General features: G+C 39.1%; 1 protein-coding gene across 2 annotated transcripts in view; it reads left to right on the top strand.

The window, feature by feature from the left end:
- The window catches only part of LOC109932210 (protein bicaudal D homolog 2), a 229,611-nt gene that overhangs the window by 183,873 nt on the left and 23,811 nt on the right, over nucleotides 1-21,927 (top strand). For both annotated transcript variants that reach the window (XM_020531437.2, XM_020531436.2), the window contains exons 3-6: nucleotides 9,387-9,539; nucleotides 14,417-14,866; nucleotides 19,502-20,530; nucleotides 20,883-21,034. In XM_020531437.2, the coding sequence (XP_020387026.1) occupies nucleotides 9,387-9,539; nucleotides 14,417-14,866; nucleotides 19,502-20,530; nucleotides 20,883-21,034 (1,784 nt within the window). The remainder of the gene's footprint in view (nucleotides 1-9,386; nucleotides 9,540-14,416; nucleotides 14,867-19,501; nucleotides 20,531-20,882; nucleotides 21,035-21,927) is intronic.

Raw genomic sequence — 21,927 nt, 5'->3', positions numbered from 1 at the left:
TACCAGAATCAGAGCTCTCTGGATACAATGACATGTATCTTGAAAGGTTGGCTGAGTAGTGGTGACATTCTGTGAGCAGGAATACTAATTTCTTACAAATGTATGAATTAAGAGCAGCTGGAGGACACATGGCCCCTCAAACCTGCTTCATTATTAAAGACGATCATGGCTGATCTGATGACTCCAGATTCCTGCCTACGTTTGATAACCTTTCAGCCTATTATCCAGAATCTGTCCATTTGTGCCTTAAAAATAATGAAACACTCTCTTTCAACATCTTTTTGAGCAGGTGTTCCAAAGACTCTTGAAACTAATGAGAGAGAAAATCTCATCAGCTCTGTCTTAAATGGGCAACCCCTTATTTTAAAACAGTGGCCCACTCATTCGAAATGATTCCACAAGTGGAAACATGCTTTCCAAACCACACTATCAAGAATATTCAGGATCTTCTATGTTTTGATCAAGTCAACTTTTACTTCTAAACTGCAGCGGATACAAGCCTAACCTGTTCAACCTTTCCTTGTAAGAAAATATACCCATTCCAGATATTAGTCAAGTTAACTTTCTCTGAACTTCTTCCAAAGCATTTGCCTCCTTTCTTAAAGAAAGGATTACTGTAGATGTGGTCTCACCAGTGCCTGTATAACTGAAGCATAACTCGCCTACTTCTGTATTTAATTCCCCTTGCACGAAGTAATAACATTCGATTTAGTTTTCCTAATTGCTTGCTGTATTTGCACACCAGTCATTTATAGAATCCCTATAGTGTGGAAGCAGGCCATTTGGCCCATCAAATTCACACCCGCTCTCCGCATTGCATCCAGACCCCTACTTTCTGTCTCTGTTCTGTTTTGGCTAAGTAAGTTTTATATGTATTATTTTCCAAAATGATGGAACCTTTCCTGGATCTTGGACATTTTGAGAAGTTAAATGCAAAGTATCATCTATCTCACTGGCTACCACACTTAAGAACTGAGGATGAAGACCATCAGGATCCAGAACCTTTTTAGCTCACAGCTCCAACAGTTTGCCTGGTACTATTTTCCTGATTATAATTTTCTTGAGTTTGTTCCTCCCTACCATTTCCTGATTTACAGCTATTTTTAGGATGTTACTTCTACCCGCTATAGTGAAGATTGATGCAAAATACCAAGATTTATAGAGTCTTAGTCATACAGCATGGAAACAGACCCTTAGCTCCAACACAACCATGCTGATCAAATTTCCCAAACTAAGCTAGTCCCACTTACCTGTTCAATCTAATCTGCCATCTCCTTACTTTCTATTTTTAACTCCCCTCACTCAGGTTCTATAAGAACAGAGTTAGATAGAGTCATAGAGGTATACAGCATAGAACCAGGCTGTTAGGCCTAACTGTTGCCCCTTTCACTTTAAACCAATGCCATCTAGTTTTGGACTTCCCTACCCTGGGGAAAAGACCTTGGCTATTCACCTTATCTATACTACGTATGATTTTACCAACTTCTGTAAGGTCGCCCCCTCAGCCTCCTACATTCCAAGGGTAAAAAGGTCTGACCTATCTAGCCTCTCCTTATAACTCGAACATTCCAGTCTTAGTAGCATTCTTATAATTCTAGTTTAATAACACTTTTTTTCTATAACAGGGTGACCGGAATTGCATGCAGCACTTCAAATGTGGCCGTACTAATATTACCTTAAGTAGAATGACATAGAATCTCTACAGTATACATAGAATCCCTACGATGTGAACTTGATGGGCAAAATGGCTGATCCTCTGAAGAGTATCCCATACTCCTGCCCTGACCCTGTAACCCTCCATTTCCCATGGCTAATCCATCTAGCCTGCAGATCCCTGATCACTGTTGGGAAATTAGCATGGTCAATCCACATAGCCTGCACATCTTTGGACTGCAGCAGGAAGCAGGAGCACCCAGAGGAAACCAATGCAGAATGTGCAGACTCCACACAGACCTTCAGCCAAGGGTGGAATCGAACCCGTGTCCCTGGCGCTGTTAAGTAGCAGTACTGACCACTGAGCCACTGTGCTGAGTCACGTTGACTTTTCCAAATATCTATAGAAATGCATGTGTTTATATTCTAAGTTAACTTTCTCTCCTGCTCTATTTTGTTCTTCCTTATTCAGCTTGGCTAGTCAATCTTTGAATTTTATATATTCTGTTTAATCTTCTGATTTGTGTTCAATATTGCATAGTCATATGCTTTTTCTTTTTATTTAATGGTTCCTATTAACTACGATATTGAATCCTCTGCTTATAATTTTTATTTCTTGTTGGATTGTATCTATTTTGTGACTTCTGAAGAATCTACTTAAATGTCTGCCACTGCATATCTAATGGCCACTCCTTTTAAGATAATTTGCCAGTTCATTTTACCTAGTTCTGCTTTCATGCCCTCACATTTGTTCTCATTTAAGTTTAAAATACCAGTCTTAGATCCAAAGTAAAACAAAGAACTGTGGATGCTTCAGATCTGGAAAAAAAAAAATTGCTGGAGAAACTCAGCTGGTCTGGCAACATCTATGGGAAGAAAGCAGAGTCAATGATTCAAAAACTGTCCATCAGGGAGAAGAGTCACCAGACTTTAATGTTAAGTCTGGTGACTCTTCTTCCTGATGGACAGTTTTTGAATCGTTGACTCTGCTTTCCTCCCACAGATGTTGCTAGACCAGTGGAGTTTCTCCAGCAATTTCTAGTCTCAGATCCACTTTACATTCAGTTTGAGGGAAAGCAAACTTCAATGATACTGTGGTTGTTGCTACCTATATGCACCTGTACTGTGAAATTACCTATTAATCTCATTTCATTGCACAATATCTTGTCGAGTATAGCCTCTTCTCTGGCTCCAGACCTTGCTGTTATAAGAAGCAATCTCAAACATTCTATGAAATCCTCATCTAAGGTACTTTTGCAAATTCAATTTTTCTGATCTCCATGTAGATTAAAATCCCATGTGAATATCATCATACCTTTGTGACAAACTCCCATTCTGTAAGTTTATATTTCATCATACTGTGTTGTTAGTGTGAAGGGGGCTGAGACAACACACCTACAAGTGACTTCTTGCCTTGACTGTTTCTCCTCTCTTCCCAAACTGCTTCTACATACTTGTTTTCCAAACTTAGGTCATCCCTCTCTATTGTGCAAATAGCGTAATTATAGAGTCACCCCTCCACTTTGTCCTAGCTTCCTATCCTTTCGAAATGTCCTGCTGTTTCCTGCAGAGAACAGTGTCAATTCACCTCACTATACTGTCCCCCTATAAGCAGTACATTCCTTCTTGCTCCTCCAACTTGAATGGCTATCTCTACCATGGTGCCACGGTCGGTTTGTGAACCTTGAATCCCTCACTCTTGTCCAAACAAGCTAAAAGAACCTTTACTGTGTTTAATAATTTGAAAAGGCTGAGGTTCCTGCAATTCTGCCCTCTGGTTCCCCTATTCTGCCTCGCTCACAATCCTAATCACAGTCGCACCTTCCTTTCCCTGACCAGTGACCAAAACAGAAGACCCAATTCTACCTGGTGTGAAGGTCTCCTGGAATGACGTGACGCTGTAAAGTTATCATTCCCTGATGTGGCACAGTGTCTGTAGTTTGGCCTCCAGCTGATAAACTCTAAGCCAAAGCTGCTCAAGCTGTAAATATTTATTGCAGATGTGTTCACCTTGAATCACAGTGGTGTCCAGGAGCGATCTGTCTATTATTGAAAGACTTCATTTTCCTTGCAATCCTTATTGTCCTTCAGATAAGCAATCAATTAATCCTGATTATAATTAAATTAATTTCTTTTTGCATGACCACTCACTGTGCTAGCTTAAGCCTTTGAATCTAATAAACTTTACCACTTCAGAGTGAGCTAGAAAGCTGAATCAATTGTTTCTTTTCCTTTACTAGAATTTCTTGATTTTTATAAGCCATGTAACTACAGAACTTTTTAAAAAAACAAAGTTTCCATATTTCAGTATTTTATCCACAAACCATAGAATAATTATTGATTAACCGATTGACTCCCTTTCCTGTCTCACTTTTAGAATTCTTGTCTTGGGAACCCTACCTTTGCACATCATTCCAATGCTCAGAGTACGATTTCTTTCATTTCGTGTGCTAAGTAAATTCAAAATAGATGTTTCAAAATGGCATATTAGCAGTGGAGAAACTGCTTTTATTATGGATAATCAACTGCTATTCCCAACACCCAACAGAGAGCATGATTGAAAGTGGATTACATGATAAGCATTTCTAAGCGATTGTAGACGTGTGTGTAATTACATTGTAACCCTCGCAACTTGTTTATAAATCAGTATTTTGATGAAAAACTCCAAGAGCTTTCAGTTTCTTATTTCTTTGCATGAGTAAAAATTGTGTATGGAGTCTAGCTATTTGCCATTGTAATTTGTTACATCTGTTACTGCAGAGGCTTATTAGCTGTCTATAACCGAATTGTCTTTCAATTTCTGAATTCCAACTGTATACAACTGCAAAAGCTTAACTTTTCAGACTGTTCACATGACTCATTCTCTTCTTTCCTTTCTGCTGGAGTATAAACTTGTAAACAAGGAATCCTTGCCAATCAAATGAAAACTAAAATTTGTAAGTACAGTCAAAACAATATCTTGTCCATATAACAGATTCGTTGCATGGAGCACATTCTTTTCTGCAAAATTTCTTTTAATTCGATTGTTTCCCCTGTTGGACAAAGCACCTCAAAATGATGGCTGAATGCTACCAGCTGACTTTTTATACGCCCAGTAGATATTAGAGCAGTTAGGATAGGACCTTCGAGTGTGGATTATTTTTGGTGTGAATGGGAATTTTTAAAAATATCTGCTGTGCCGAAAATGACATTCACATTTTGTTTTATTATAGCTTTTGACATTAAATTTACAGAAAAAGGAGGAGCTATATCTAAGTAGGTCATATAAAAGAATTCTTTTTCAGGCAAGCCAGTCTTTTGATAACCATATCAGATTTGCTCAGAGGAGGCTGGAATTTAAATTTAGATTTCTTGAGATTCAGCACAATGTTGTAATGTGGTTGTTTTGATTTTGATTGGAGACAGACTTGACAAAAGTGACTAAGGACATTATCGGCTTTTGTGTTTTTATAGAATTAAAGAATGACAGCAGAGAAGGAGGCCAATCCTATTGGATTGGTTTTGTTCTAATTTATTACTACAATTGCAGTAATGAGACATTAAAAGGTGTCTTTTTTTTAAACTTGGTCATCAGATTTTGCACCATTTTATGTTTTACACTTAGGCTGCTTGTGGTTCATCTGGGATAAGATTACGATGAGTACAAATCTGAGTGTGAAATAAATTAAATGAGCAAAAGTGAAAATGGGAAGAACAAATTCACAGTCCAGTATTTGATTCTTCAGCTTTGGTGTGTGTTGTTAATCCGTGCAACCAGTTGAAAACTTATTGCAAAAGCTGGTCAAATGTGCCCATACCGAATTTTTGATTCAAGTCTTCTTACTTCCATTTAAACACCTGGCTACAACCCTCCAACCGAAAGAAACTGGGATGGGGGGAGTTCTTTGCTCAACCAATTGGCTGAATCAAGTAGCTTGTTCCTTTGGTTGTTCATACCAGGCAGAGTATATCTAGCTCAGAGCATGCTCGTGCTTACAAAGTTTAAAAAATATTTTTGTGATTTTATGATTGGACAGCAGTTGCTGAACAATCCAAAGTGTGTTAATAACTACTCTGACAATCAGTCTTATACTCATTTATGCTCATTAGATAGAGAGTCTCATATGCAGGTACCTTTCCTGAACCAAAGGAATCCCATGAAGTCTCATGGTATTAGATTAAACATGGATAAAGAAACCTCTTGCTGTTTGCCATGTGCTGTCCTCCCTTAGCTGATGAATCACTACTTTTCCAAGTTGAACAATACTTCAAGGTGGCAAGGGTGCAAAATGTACTTGTGGTTGGTGGTGAGGAAAACCAATAAGCGGGAAAATGTACTTGACCTCAATCTCTCCAGCCTCCGTGCTACACATGCATCTGTCCATGACAGTGTCAGTAAGAGTGACCACTGCACAGTCCTTGTGGAGACAAAGTCCCGCCTTTGCATTGTTTATCCTGTCCATCGTGTCGTGTGGCACTATCACCATGTTAAATGAGACAGTCCTTGATCAGATTTAGCAACTAATGACCGAGTGTCCATGAGGCACTGTGGGCCATCAACAGAGCAAATCATACTCCAACAAACTCTGAAACCTAAAGGCCTGGCATATCCCTCACTCAACAATTACTATCAAGCCAGGGGATAACCCTTGTTCAATGGAGAGTGCAAGAGGGCATAGCAGAAGCAGCAGCCTGCATAAGTGCAAATGAGGTATCAACCTGGTGAAACTACCAAACTGGTCAACTTGCATGCCAAACAGCATAAGCAGCAGTGATAGACAGATCTAGGCAATCCCACAACCAACAGATCAGATATAATCTTTGCAGTTATGCCACATTCAGTCACGAATTCTGGTGGATACTTTAACTGGAGGAGGAAGCTCCACAAATAAATATCCCCATCCTCCAGAATGGAAGAACCCAAACAATCCTCAGCCAGGAAGTGCCAAATGGATGATCCATCTTGGCATCTTCCCAGTGGTCCCAGCATCACATACCAGTCTGCAGCCAGACTGATTCACTCCATGTGATGTCAAGCAACATTTGGAGGGATTGAATATTGCAAAGACAGTGGACCCTAACAATGTTTAGGCAATAATACTGAAGATTTGTGCCACAGAACTTGCTACAACCCTAACCAAGCTGTTCCAGTATAGCTGAACATTGGCAGCTACCTGACCATGTGGCAAATTGACTATGTATGTCCTTACACATACAGCAGGACAAATACAACCGGGCTAAGTACCGCTCTGTCAGTCTACATTTGATTATCTGTAAAGTGATGGAATATATCATCAACAGAGCTATCAAGCAGCACCTGCCAAGCAACGCCTGCTCACTGATAGCCAGTTTGGGTTCTGCCAGTGCCACTCAGCTCCTGACCACATTACAGCTTTGATTCAAACATGAACAAAAGGGGTGAGTTGAGTGTAACCATCTCTGACATCAGGGCTGTATTTGTGTGAGTTGTATCAAAGCTCCCTACCAAAAGTGGAATCCATGGCAATTTGGGGGTGGGACGGGGGCAAACTCTCCACTGGTTGGTGTTACATCTGGCACAGTGATGATGGTTTGGTTGCTGTAACTCAGCTCCGTGAAATCTCTGCAGGGTTTCTCGGGGACATTTCTAGGCTCAGCCTTCTTAAGCAACTTCATCATAAGGTCAGAAGTGGGGATTATTGCTGATGACTGCACAATGTTCATAACCATTCCCTAATTCTCAGATACTGAAGCAGTCGGGTTCAAATGCAACAAGACCTGGACAATATCCAGGCTTGGCATGACAAGTGTTAATTAACATTGTCACCAAACAAGTGCCAGGCAATGATCGTCTCTAATAACAGGCTATCTAAGCACTGCCCCTTGACTGTCAATGACATTAACATCACTGAATGCCCACTATCAGCATCATGGGGCCTATCGTTGACCAGAAACTCAACTGAATTTGCCATATAAATACAGTGGCTCCAAGAACAAGTCAAAAGCCAGGAATATGTAGTGAGTAACTTACTTCCTGACTGCCCAAAGCCTGCCTACCACCTACAAGGTGCAGGTCAGGGGTGTGATGGAATATTTCGCACTTGCTTGGATGGGTACAGATCCAACAGCAATCAAGAGGCTTGACACCATCCAGGACAAAGCAGCTTCTTGATTGTCACCACATCACAAGCATCCACTCCCTCCACCACCATTGTTCAGGAAGAGCAGTGTGTACTATCTAGAAGATGCATTGTAGTAATTTGTCAATGATCCTCAGGCAGCACCTTCCAAGTCCACAATCCCTTTCATTTAGAAGGACAAAGGCAGCAGATACATACCACAGTTTGCAAGTTCCCCTCCAAGCCACTAGCCATCCTGATTTGGAAATGTATCTCCATTTCCTTCACTATCACTGGATCAAAATCCTGATATTCCCTCCCTAATGATGTTCAGGGTCATCCCACACTAGGTGGACTGCAGCAGTTGAGTAAGATATCTCGCTACTGTTTTCTCCAGGGCAACTAGGGACAGGCAATAAATGCTGGCCAGCGAGTGGTGCCCACATTCCACTCTTGGAGGACCAGTCAACATCCAGAATCTGATTACAATCTGCCTCTCTTCCAGTGACCCCTTGCTTCTTGTAAGGACTATTTCTTCTAGCTTCAATTTTCCCAACATGAAGAAAGCCCAATCTGCCATTTAGTGGTTTGGTATCCTCCATGTTTAAACAACCTGTCCTCTGTAGTTTTCTCATTTAAAATTATTATTTAGAACCATTGAGATTAATTTCCACACTTTAGGGCCTCAATTTTAAAAAGATGAAAGCAGCTATACTAGACCAATTTACTACTATTGCTTCTGAACAGAAGTAGAAATATACTCTTCACAAGTACTTGAGTCTGTAATTGGCTTTGCTGACTAAATCATAAAAGAAATAAAATTAGAAGCAGTATTTTTGAGTTTTTGTCAGGAATCCAGTGCATATTTATATCTTCTGTGAAATAGCATTAACGTTTATTTGTTTTAAGCTTTGATATTTTTGTATGAATTGGCTATGTGTTCAAAGATGTTTTGTAGATGCATTACATGTGTACCTTGAAAGAAAAGGCGTATTCTTTGTGTCTGCTTTTTGGGATCTAACGTCTGCTCACCATGAGACTATTAATACATTGTTGCTTGCATGGTTATTACTAGGGAGTAATTCACACTGATTTCTACACCACACCTTATCTCCGTTCTAATCTCCGCTCTGAAGTAGCACCACTGGAGCTCAACTAGCCATAATCTAAGTCTTATTTATGTATTTATGAATTTTTTTGTTCATCTGTTTTCTGAACATGGAAATGATACAGTATATAATTATTGGGTTTTTGAGTGCTTTCATAAGTAATGGATCACTATATCAAACAAACATTAATGTGCCATTTTGCAGCATACAATAGTTACTAATTTTAAACTTATTTGCCATGGAACAAGATAGGACTGCATTGTCTAAGCAAAAACCAAGGTAATTTTCATTGGGTATTGCATGAACCGTGAACTTTTCAATCTTCAGATTGATTGATTGATTCATACCTGGTTAATGAGATGGTGATTCAGTGATTAAAATTATTAAGTTTTAACCATAAACTGAAAAATTATGTCATTACACCTTTAATCTGGTTTTGTGATGACAGAATTTATTTGCTGGTAATGGTTTAAAAACAATGCAAACTTAGCAGGTTGTCTGGATTTTCAAATTGGATAAAGTTTGAAATTTTATTTTTGTTCTCTAGAGCAGTCAAGTTGTGGAGCTCCAGAGGAATCGCCTACGTGATGATATTAAAGAATATAAATTCCGTGAAGCAAGGCTTTTGCAAGATTACTCTGAGCTTGAAGATGAAAACATCTCTCTTCAGAAACAAGTCTCTGTACTTAAACAAAACCAGGTGAGTTATAAAATCCTCCCTTGTGTGCCTTCTGAGTTTCACTTTGGAAAAGATACAAACAAAAGTCACAAGAATTATACTAGAACTTCGTCTTAAAACACTGAACAGATTTGGACTCCTAGAAAACAGGAAGCTAAGTGGTGACTTGATAGTGGCCCGTCAGGATAGTGGAAGAACTGTTGAAGTGGAGAAAATGTTGGAGAACTGTTGGAGAACCAGAACTAGAGACTGTAAGCAACCTGCTCAGTTTGGGTTCTGCCAGGGCCCCCTAAGCTCCTTATTAGAGTCTTGGTTAGAACATAGGCAAAAGAGCTAAATTTGAGTTCAGAGTACTACACTCTATCAAGTCAATAGTTTGTGAAATGTGGTATTAGGGACACCGGGTAAAACAGGAAACTGGAGAAATCTCTTCACTGGTTGGTGTTGTGCATAGCATAAAGAAGCCTATTGAGTTAATTAGCCAGTCGTCTCCTTCCCAGAATATTGTGACCTGACTCCAGGATGGTGTGTTGCCTCCCTGGTGCCAGGGTCAGGGATGTCACTGAGCAGCTGCAGAGCATCCTGAGAGGGCAGAGTGATGAGTTAGAGGTTGTGGTGCATATTAGTAGCAATGGGCAAAGTGAGAAATTAGATCTTGCATTAAGAATTCAGGCAGCTAAGTAGTAGATTAAAAAGCAGGAACTCAATAGTTCTAATCTCTGGATTGGTGTCATGTGCTAGTGAGTATAGAAATAAGAAAATAGAACAGATGAATGTACAGCTCGATTATCTGGTGCAAGAGAGAGGGTTTTAGACTCTTGGGTCACTGGATTTTTATGGAAGTTACAAATGGGACAGTCTGCACCTGAACTGCACTGGAGCCAACATCCTTGCAGGTAGGTTTGCTCATGATGTTGGGAGGAGTTTAAATTAGTCTGGCAGGGAGAGTGGGCACAGAATATTGATGAAATAGAGGCACATCATGCTATAGCAAAGGAAGCAAGTCATAGTGAGTTCAGCTATTGAGAGTGACAAGACAGTAAGGCAAAGCTGGGTGATCTTTTCATTAATGCTAAGAGTGTAATAGGTAAGCCTGATGAGTTAAAGGGGTGGATTAGCACATGGGAGTGGATCTTGTTGCCATCACAGAAACATAGCTGAGGGCAGGATAGGACTGACAGTTCAACATTCTGGGGTATAGGATCTTTAGGCAAGTCAGAGGAGGGTGTTTTTAAAAAAAAAAAAGGGTGATGGAGTAGCACTATTAATTATGGAGTCAATTACTGCAATAAGAAGAGATGATATCTTAGAAACGTCTTCAAACAAGGCTTTGTGGAGAGACTTAGGAATGTTAGGGGGCTGTCACCATTACTGGGAAAGTATCATAGGCCCCCCAAGAGTCAGTGGCAAATATGTAGACAGTTCACAGAGGTATGTATGAGTAATACTTGGGTAATTATACTAGGGGGTTTCAACTTTCCCAACATGAATTGGGGTAGTCATAGTGTTAAAGATTTAGAGGGGGTGGATTTCTTGAAATGTATTCAGGGGAGTTTTTTTGTATCCATATATAGAAGGCCCAACAAAGGGTGGCACAGTGCTGGATCAGGTTCTAGTGAACAAAGCCAGACAAATGTTCAACGTCATAGTGGGGGAACATTTTAGTGATAGCAACCACAACAGAGTACGGACAAGGAGAAAGATGGATTGCAAAAGACGGCTTTGGATTGGGAGGAGGCAGATTTTATTAAAATAAAGTAGGATCTGGTGAAAGTTAACTGGGAACAACACCTTGCAGGTAAGTCTACAGCACAGTCTTGGGGACATTCAGAAAAGGGAGAGTATAGATCCAACATGTACCCTTTAGGGTGAAATATAGGAGCAATATGTTAATGAAACTCTGGATATCGAGGTCAATTCAGGACTGGATGAGGAAGAATAGAAAGGCTTTTAGCCAGTCCAAAGGGAGCAATTTGGCTGTGGCTCTAGAGAATGTAGGAAGTTCAAGAGGGAACTAAAGAAAGCTGTTAGAAGGGCAAAAAGAGGGCATGAAAAAGGATTTGCAAACAGGATTAGGGAGAACCCCAAGATATTTTATAAGTAAATGAAAGGGAAGCGGTTAACCAGGGGAAGAGTAGGGCCCGTTAGAGGCCAAGGGAGCAGTCCATGTGTGAAGCCACAGGATATTAGAAGGATGATGAATGAATACTTCTCTTCAATTTGGAAAAGGAGACATGGATAGGAAATTTAGGAAAAGGGACTGAGGAACTTGCACAGTTTGACACAGGAAATGGGGTGGTTTTGGAGGCTGTGATGGACTTAAAAACAGAAAAATTCCCTGGCTTGGATGAATTGCATCTCTGGCTGCTCTGAGAGGCAAGGCAGGAAATTGCAGGGGCTCTGACTCAAATTTTAATTCCTCCTTCTCCACAGGGGAAGTATGAGAGTACTGGAGGACAGTTAATGTGGTTCCATTTTCAAGGAAAGTGGTAGAGATAAACCAGGAAACTACAGAACAGTGAGTCTCATGTCAGTGGTAGGGAAGATGTTGGAGAGAATACTGAATGAGAGAATTAATACCCACTTTGAAAAGCATATCTTAATTAGGGATCGGCATCTTGGCTTTGTTGAACTGAGGTTATGCGTAACAAATTTTTAGAATTTTCCAAAAAAATGCTCGTGTGTGTGGGTGAGGTAAGTTCAGTTAATGTGGCTTATATGGATTTTAGCAAAGCTTTTGACAAGGTCCTACCCGGGAGGCAGAGAAGATTAAAGCACATGGAATTGAGGGAAACTTGGCAAGATGGATCAGAAACTGGCTTAGTAATTGGATGCAAAGGGTAGTGGTAGAAGGCTGTTCTAGTAACTGGAGACTTGTATCCAGAGGGGTTCCACGAGGACCCTTATTGTTTATTTTTATATATAGAAATTATTTAGATGAAAATATGGGAGGGAATGTTAAGGAAGTTTGCAGATGACTCCAAGATTGGTAGAGTGGTTAATAGTGACAAAGAATGTTGTAGGTTACAGGAAGATGTAGATGGGTTGGTCAGATGGGTCGACCAGTGGTAGATTGTATTTAGCCCTAAAATTGTGAGATGATGCACTTTGGAAGAAAAAACAAAATGAGGGTGTATTTAATGAAGGCAAGTTACTGGGTAGCTTAGAGGACCAGCGGGGTCTTGGGGTAGTTATTTCACAGATCCCTGAAGTTGGCAGAGCAAGTGAATAAAATAGTTAAGAAGGCACATGGGACACTTGCCTTCATCAGTTGTGGCATAGAGTATAAGAGCAAGGAGGTAGTATTGGAGTTGTTGTGAGCTTTGCTTGGGCCACAGCTGGAGTACTGTGTGCAGTTCTGATCACCTCACTACAAGAAGGATGTGATTGCATTAGAGGAGGTATGGAAGACGTTCAGCATGGAGTTCCCTGGGATGGAGCAGTTGAGCTTTAAGGAGAGAACAGGGTGTGGTGGAAACCTGATTGAGGTTTCTAAGATGGAGGGGTATGGGTAGTTAGAGGGAGCAGCTGTTCCCCTTGGTTGAGCTGTTAATCACAAGGGGGCATTGTTTTAGGGAAAGGAGCAGGAGTTTGGAGGGGATTTGAGAAAAAAACATTTCCACCCTGTGGGTGGTGAGAATCTGGAACACACTGCCAGGGAAGGTAGTAGAGGTAGTATAAATCTTTAAACCTTTAAAAAAGTATTTGGATGAAGACAAAATGTCATAACATACAAGGATATGGGACAAGTACAGGAAATTGGGATCAGCATGCCTTTAGTGATAGTTATTGTCAGTGCAGACTTGATGGGCTGAAGGGTCTTTTCTGCACTGTATGACTTTAAGTTCCTCTCAAAGCCTCCCACCATCCTGACATCATATTGCTGTTCCTTTACTGCTAGCTCAAAATGCTGGAACATCCTTCCTCGCAGTCGTTTGTGTGGACCTACATCACAGCAGCTCCGTTCAAGAAGACAGCTCATCTTCTTGAGGGCTATTAGCCAGCAAAGCCATGGGATTTTTTATTATAAGTTAGTTGGTAATAAATTCAATACTCTTAAGAGAGAATTCTTCATGAAAAAGTGGTACAAGCTACTGCAGCGAGTAGTTTGGGTGAACAGCATGGATGCATTGAAAGGTAAAGATAGAGAGTAGGGAAATAAGAAGCTATAACTTGTTTTGACCTTGGAATGAGCCAACATGGCACTACTGGCAACATCACATTTCTTTTGATCAGAAAAATAGGCAAAATAATTGCAGCATTCTTGCTTAACAGTTCAAAGCTCAGAATGGCCCAACTTCTCTCTCCTTCCTTTAATGTTTACTGACATCAAAGTGAAGTCATACTAAACTCATGCAGTATTTATCAGCAGAGCATTGACTTTGACTAAAACTGTACTTCGTACAGTCCTTAAACATTTAACTTTTGAAAAGTAGGAAGTATTTCTATGCTAGACCAGAAAGTATTCACCTTTGTCCAATGTTGACATTGCACAGTACTGCTTCAATTACACAAGTCATGAAATGAGAATCTGTTACTTCACAATAAGGCACATCTTGCACAGTGCCTGACCATAGCATTAGAAAATATATATTAAAAAAGCAATAATTCGAAAAGTTCTTCGCTGTTACAGGAATGGAGAAATTTTCTAGGTGCGTTTGTTCTTGTATTCACAATTCATGATTTTTTTTATTTGAAATAACCAGTTATTCAAACAAATGAAAGGTTTTTGAATTTGCATATTCCTTTACCCCATGTTGTGCAGATAAACACCGACATATTTATGGATAGAGTTTCTGAGAGCTCAGTTCAACCATAAATTTGATTACTAGTGAACATAGAATGTCACTCTGCTCAGAAATTTAAGATTGTTACTTTGTTACATTGTTACAATGCAGGTTGAATTTGAAGGTCTTAAACATGAAATTAAAAGACTTGAGGAAGATACAGAATTCCTCAACAGCCAATTAGAAGATGCCATCAGACTGAAAGAAATAGCAGAACGCCAACTTGAGGAATCCCTGGAGACGTTGAAGAATGAGCGTGAACAGAAGAACAATATGCGGAAAGAATTATCTCACTATATGAATATCAATGATTCGATGTATACTAGTCAATTGAATATATCTCTGGATGGATTGAAGTTTAGCGATGATGGCAATGAGCCAAACAATGATGAGATGGTTAATGGTTATGAAAACAACAGCCTCAGCAAAATGAATGGCGATAATAAGCTCCCCACTCCTAAGAAAAATGATGTCTTTAAGCCAGCACCAAGTTTGGTGTCCGATTTGCTAAGTGAACTGAATATTTCTGAAATTCAAAAACTGAAACAGCAGCTGATGCAGGTATATGTTTTTTTTTTTAATTGTTACATGCTGAGTTTGGCAGTTTTATGAACTTCCTATGTATCACTTTATGATCATTTAATCAGATTTAGTGTTATAACTTATTTTATATTTGTAATTATTATGTAATATTTTGAACAATTTAGTAAAATACTGGCAAGAAAATGGTTACTCCATGGTTGATGTTGGATGGTTTCACTGATAGTTTGTTTTTACATAAATTGAGCGATGTACAGAGCAGACTTTAAGTGAACATTTTGTTAGTTTCCTGTTTCCTTTTCAGCAGTTTTCTACAGGCATCCTGCATGCTTTAAGCAATATTTGGAGCTGCTGGCTAACAAGTGCCCTGAGTCCCGACTGACTTCATCCTAGGGTGTGAAAATAAGTGACTAGTGAGATCATTGATGCATTGCTGTTAATTTTCCAAAATTCCCTAGATTCGGGTAAAGTTCCGTTACATTGGAAAATAACGAATGTAACTTGCTAATACAAAAAGGAGACAAAGCAGGAAACTTCACATCTGTCTTCAGGAAGATGTTAGAAGCTGTTAGTAAAGATGTTATAGTAGGACAGTTATAAAAATTCAAGGCTTCAGGCAGAGTCAACACTATTTTGAGGAATGAGGATTATATTTAACTGCCCTGTTGGATTATTTTTGAGGAAGTAGCGTAAACTGTTTTTACAGGGCATTTGATCAATATGTTGGGATATTTTCTAATCAACCTGTTCAGAGATGTTATTACATTTCTGGCACTTGAACTTGGGTCTCCTGGCTCAGGTAGGGCACTACCACTGTGCCTCAGAGGCCTATGATCAGTGTTTGGATTTCCAGAAAGCATTTGATATGTGCCTCATCCAAGGTTATTGTGGAAAATAAGAGCTTGTAGTGTAAGGAGTAACATAGTAGCATAGACAGATTGGCTAACTAACCAGCATGGTCAACTTAAAATGGGTCCTTTTCTGATTGACAAGAGTGACACTGGAACTGGGCACAGAATCTCAGACCAGCCAAGCAGCTTGAAGAGGACATTAGTGAATCTCTGAATTGCTTCAAACCAGACTAATATCTGGATTGGGCAAGTTGTCTTTTGAGGAAAGTTTTTTAGAAGGCCATGTTTGTAGGCTTGTATCTACTGCAGTTTAGAGTAAGTGTCGGCTTGATTGAAACACTTGGTCCTGAGGAGTCTTGACCGTTCTCTAGCATTCATTCATGCGATGTGAATATCGTTAACTAGGCCAACATTTGTCATGCATCCCTAATTGCCTTGGAGAAGGGTGGTGGTGAGCTGCTGCTTGAACCACTGCAGTCTTTGGGATGTACGTGCACCCACAGTGTTCTTAGGTATGGAGTTACGGGATTTTGTCCCAATGACCTTGAAGGAATGGTGTGTTTCTTGGTGGATGTGCAAAGTATGTTTTCTCTTGTGGGAGAATCTAGAATTAACAATTACTTTCAAAGTAAGAGGTTGCAGATTTAAAACAGATAAGAAGAAATGATTCCTCTGAATTTAGAACTCTTCCTCAAAAGACCGTGGAAGTGCAGTCTTTAAGACAGGAGTAAGTGGATACTTGATAAACAAGGGAAAGAAAGCCTATTGGAGATGGATGGGAAAGTGGAGCAATCAGACTAGCCATGATCTTATTGAATGATGGAGCAAGCGCACGGGCCTGAATGGCCTCTTCCTGCTTCTACTTCATATGTTCATATATATGTTCATATATTGGCATATGTAACTTGATTTACATAGTTCTTTTGCTCAAATAAAACTTGATGAAAAGTAAAATTATACAATTGGACAAAAGGGCTTTTCTGAAACATTCAACCCTTAAATTGATCAAGTTATATACATTTTCTTCCAGATAATTTGTGCTGGTTTGTTTCAGTTTTTTTGAAAACAACATTCCTAAAATGCATGCAGGAGTATTTGCTGCACAGAGTATTGCAATATTTCTTAAATAGTCATTAAAAACACAATTCAATAATAATTGTATTAACTAACAGTATAATAATTTAATTTACATTGTTCTGCCATCTCTACATTATTTCTCACTTTGAGATTTTTCTACTGAGAATGCAGTATGGTGAAGTTTTTGCACATTATGTTCTTGAGCCAGTGATTCAGTTATATAATTAAAGAAATGATCTGGATGATGTCCCCACTGATTCCCTGCCATTTCTTATGTGAACTTGCTGGTTTTCAGTGCAAACACCTGATGATATAACTATTATTGTGAAATCTAAGATCTAGGTAGAAATCACCTAGATTTAAATGATCTGAAATAGGACGTTGTGGTGCCCTTCTAAAAAATAGGCTATAATATCCAGCAAGTGGTGCAATATTATGCTATATACTTCTCTCCTTTTTGTAAGGATGCTAAGAAGTAACTTATCACTACCTTCAACTTTGTTAATCAGAAGTGCTATTTAGGATAGTTATATTTTCAAGATGCATAGTAATGTTGTATTTTAAAATTGTGTGTAGCCAAAACAATATTTGGCATAAACATTTTCATATATTAAATGAGAACTCAGTTTAACCATTTGCTTTAAATTCATAAATAAACAGTATTATAGCATGCTGAAATTATTGCACTATTTTTATTCACTTGTGGGACACAGGCATCGCTGGCTGGCCAGCATTTATTGCCTGTTCCTAGCTGCCTTTGAACTGAGTGGCTTGCTAGGCCATTTCAGAGGGCAATTGAGAGTCAGCCACATTGGTGTGGATCAGGAGTCACGTGTAGGCCAGATTGGGTGAGGATGGCAGATTTCCTTCCCTGAGGGACCTTAGTGAACCAGGTGAGTTTTTCCAACAATCGGCTATGGTTTCATGGTCATCAATAGATTCTTAATTCCAGATATTTTTATTAATTGAAACCAAATTTTAATGTAATCCCATCTGCTGTGGCAGGATTCGAACCCGGATCCCCAGAACATTAGCTGAGTTTCTGAATTAATAGTCTCGTGATAATACCTATAGACCATTACCTCCTCTGTGGATGGGGACCAGTACAGATACCATGATGAATTAATGCAGTAACATTAGATATAAATGTTTATTGAAACATCTTATAGACCCTATCTATGTAGACCCTGTTCTGTTTCAAATTTTAAAGCTGCTGCATTTAAGCTATACCTGGCTTGAAAGATTTTAAACCATTGTTCAAAGTTTGGTGCAGTAAAAACTTGCATGCAGTTCAAGAGGCAGTCTTAATCCTATTTTAAGTATATCTTAAGAATTGAAAAACTCTCCAATAATAGAAGCTTTTTTTATAGATCAAGTTGCATCATATAACTAAAATAATGCAACAGACTTCTGAAGCTTTGGATATTGGGTTGCTGCTGTACTTTTAAAGCAAATGTCTTTTAACAAAGAGAAAACTGCTTACCTGAACGATCCATTGAAGCAAACACAATTTTTGTTTCCCACTGAGATTTATCATTTAATGTTGCAGAAATTTAATTTGGCTGAGGAGGCAAGTGAAGTTACGGTTTCATGCTCCCAAGTCTCATATGGTCCTAACTGCTCGTAATTTTGGAGAGTTGTCAGGTCTTGTACACAGCCATCCATCTGAACATGGTGGGTAATTAAGCCACCAGATGGCTTAAGAGTAATTTCCTGACCATGACTATATATTTAGTTCAGAGGATAGGCTACCAATCATGTCAGGAGACCATTATGAAGCCTCTCAGTTTGCAATGCAGCTAGAATTGTCAACAAAACCTGCAGCTGCCACTCTAAACATCAGCGACTGTTGCTGCAGTGTTTATTACTATGGAGAGCTTTGCCTTCAATGCCTAAAGGCCCTAACTTTCTGGACCCAGCCCTCCTGATTGTCTTGCTTAGCTAATTTGTGGCTGGCAACTTGAAATGGAGGTGACCTTAACATCTCCTATCTATTGTAACAGCTCCTACCTCTGACATTGAGACTGATATTCTATTTGTGCTGGCATTCTCCCCTTAACCTTCCACTTCCTGGGACCACTCTGCTATTCTGAATCGGCCAGGACTTCCATAAACTGATAATTAAATACCTGCTACCTACACAGTTCTCCTCTGGATATTACTGCAAATATTAATGGGTTTCCAACTCTCAGTTCATTGTGATGGCAGACTTGGGACCTGGAAATAAAATGTCAGCCCTCAAAATCCATAGCTACGTACAAGTGTGCTTGATAATAGATTTCCACCAAAGTAGGAATATGAGTACTTTAGACTAGAGGTGGTTTTGGCAATTAGGACATATATTGAATAGTCTGCTTTATAGTTCACTGTTTTGTGACCACTTCCCAGAGCCTAATTGTATAATTTTATAAATAATTCTTTTTCAATATGCCATATTTATGGATGAAATTAGTAAATGGTTTGCCTGAGATCTCTCGCACTTCAGTTAATATTAATCCATTACCAGCTTCACTGAAATACAGCTTTTCCAATCATTATTTCATTGCTATTATAGGACAGTGGTGTGCGCAACTCGATCGTCATATTTTCTTATACTGTGGCAGTGACTACACTTCAAATTATTTCAGGTTGTAAAGTGCTTTGAGATGCCCTGGAGGTGTGATAAGTCTGATATTAATGCAATGTTTTTTTCATTATTTCTTAACTTTATTACTGCTGTGCATTTTAGGTAGAAAGGGAGAAGACCACCTTACTTGCTACTCTCCAAGAGTCCCAAAAGCAGTTAGAACATGCAAGAGGTGCTTTGTCAGAACAGCATGAAAAAGTTAGCAGACTCACCGAGCATGTCAGTGCTATGAAGAAACTGCAGGCTAGCAAAGAACGACAAACTTCACTTGATAATGAGAAAGAGCGAGACAGTCATGAAGATGGAGATTACTATGAGGTAGACATAAATGGACCTGAGATTCTGGAGTGCAAGTACAAGGTAGCGATAGCTGATGTAAATGAACTAAAGGAAGAACTAAAAAATCTGAAGGCCAAGTACACTGATAATGAGAACAAATATGAGAAAGAGAAGGCAAGAAATGAAAGTGAAATTCAAGTATTGACAGAAAAACTTGCACTACTGGAAAAAACTAATAAACAGGACCGGGACCAGGTAATCTGTCTTGAAAAGGAACTGAAGAAAGTGAGTGAGGTAGCTGAAGGAACCCAAGGTAGCTTGACTGTTGCTCAAGATGAGCTGGTCACTTTCAGTGAAGAATTGGCAAATCTGTACAACCATGTTTGTATGTGCAACAATGAGACACCCAACCGGGTGATTCTGGATTACTTCAAGGAAGGCAAAGGTGTTCGCAGTAGTCCAGAAGGTAAAGAAAGAAGATCACCAGTTCTGCTGACAAAGGGACTTTTTCCAGGAGAGATGGGAAAAATTGAAAATGGTAATGGAGACACTGTATCATCATCTGGTTCACCTTTGCCCTCCCCAATGTCTTACTCCAGTGATCCACGTAAAGAGCCAATGAACATTTACAACCTGATTGCTGTCATTCGAGACCAAATCAAGCACCTTCAAAAAGCAGTTGATAGATCAACAGAACTATCCAAACAGCGTCCTGCATCACCTGAACTCGGGCCAGCGGCAGACAAAGACAAAGAAGTATTTATGGATGAGATCTTGAAACTGAAGTCCTTGTTAAGTACCAAGAGAGAGCAAATAGCAACACTGAGGACAGTACTCAAAGCGAACAAGCAGGTAGGAAACATTTCAAACTATGAGGTACACACGCTTCAATAATAATTGTGGCTTAATCAAACCTTTAGTTATATATATATCTAGTTGGTAGGATCATCAACAAATTTAACTTTAATCAGTGAGCTATTAATGTTCACCAACTTATTTTCAAGTGCACTTCAATTAATGTAGCCATCATCCCAAATCTACATGTAATGGAAATGGTGTTCATGTGCACAATTTTTACAATGCCTTCAACAGCTCAAATTTAATTATCACCATTAATGCAAATAGTTTATAGTTCTACATTGCATTTTTAATTTAATAATTAATATTTTTGCATGATTTTTATAAAGTTGTATTTATCCTTTAGACTGCTGAGGTAGCCCTTACAAATCTAAAAAGTAAATATGAGATCGAGAAAGCTATGGTCACTGAGACCATATTGAAGCTGCGTAATGAACTCAAGGCTTTAAAAGAAGATGCTGCTACTTTCTCATCTTTGAGAGCCATGTTTGCAACAAGGTAAAGATTATGTTCTTAATTTTGGTTAAGTACAGAAGGTTTTTCATTTGTTCTGTTTCCTTTTCAGGAATTGTATTGGGAATTTGTAACTATGTTTGGACACCTTAGTTTGGAGTTGGACTACCTTAAAAACAAAAGGGGTACAATAAACCTTTGGTGTCAAATATAATAATTCTTTTAATATACAATTATGTTAGAATTTCTGTAAAGACTGATAACTTTTAAAAAGATATTTGAACTTGAAGTAACTGACAGGAAGGATCATGCAAGATTTCAATGCCTAAGACTTTCATCTAAACAAACTAATTAAATGCAATATTTATGAACATTATTTAGTAAGCAGCCTTTTCTTCCAATAACAGAAGATTCATCCATGTAATTTTGAATAGAGCCAACAATCCCTGACAACAGTTATGCTTAGGTCTGTCCATAAAGTGGACATTTCATTCTTCTGTAAACAGCTTAAAGCTATTGTGTTGCTCTCAATGGACTGCTTCCTTTTTGTTTTCCCAACTAGGTCATTCCTGATTCTAGAACTGACTTGCAATGTGAGGATTGCACTGGGGATTTCTCCTTTCTCATCAAGCTAAACAAATATTCTAGTCTACTTTAGCGCAAACATACTAACATATGAAATAGGGGCAGAATAGTCTGCTTTACTATTCGGTGAAATTATGCCTGATCTGTTTGTGCTTCAAATTCCACATTTGCATTTACCTCAGATAATCTTAGATTCTTGTTAGGCGAGGGAACCAATCTACCTCCACTGACTCAACAAGGTGCAGGGCTGGATGAACACAGCAGGCCAAGCAGCATCATAGGAGCAGAGAGGCTGACGTTTCGGGCCTAGACCCTTCATCAGAAAAGCTTTTCTGATGAAGGGTCTAGGCCCG

This window comes from Rhincodon typus, chromosome 16 (assembly GCF_021869965.1).
Source record: "Rhincodon typus isolate 14 chromosome 16, sRhiTyp1.1, whole genome shotgun sequence".
NCBI lineage: Eukaryota > Metazoa > Chordata > Chondrichthyes > Orectolobiformes > Rhincodontidae > Rhincodon > Rhincodon typus.
This window is presented reverse-complemented; position numbering and strand designations above follow the sequence as displayed.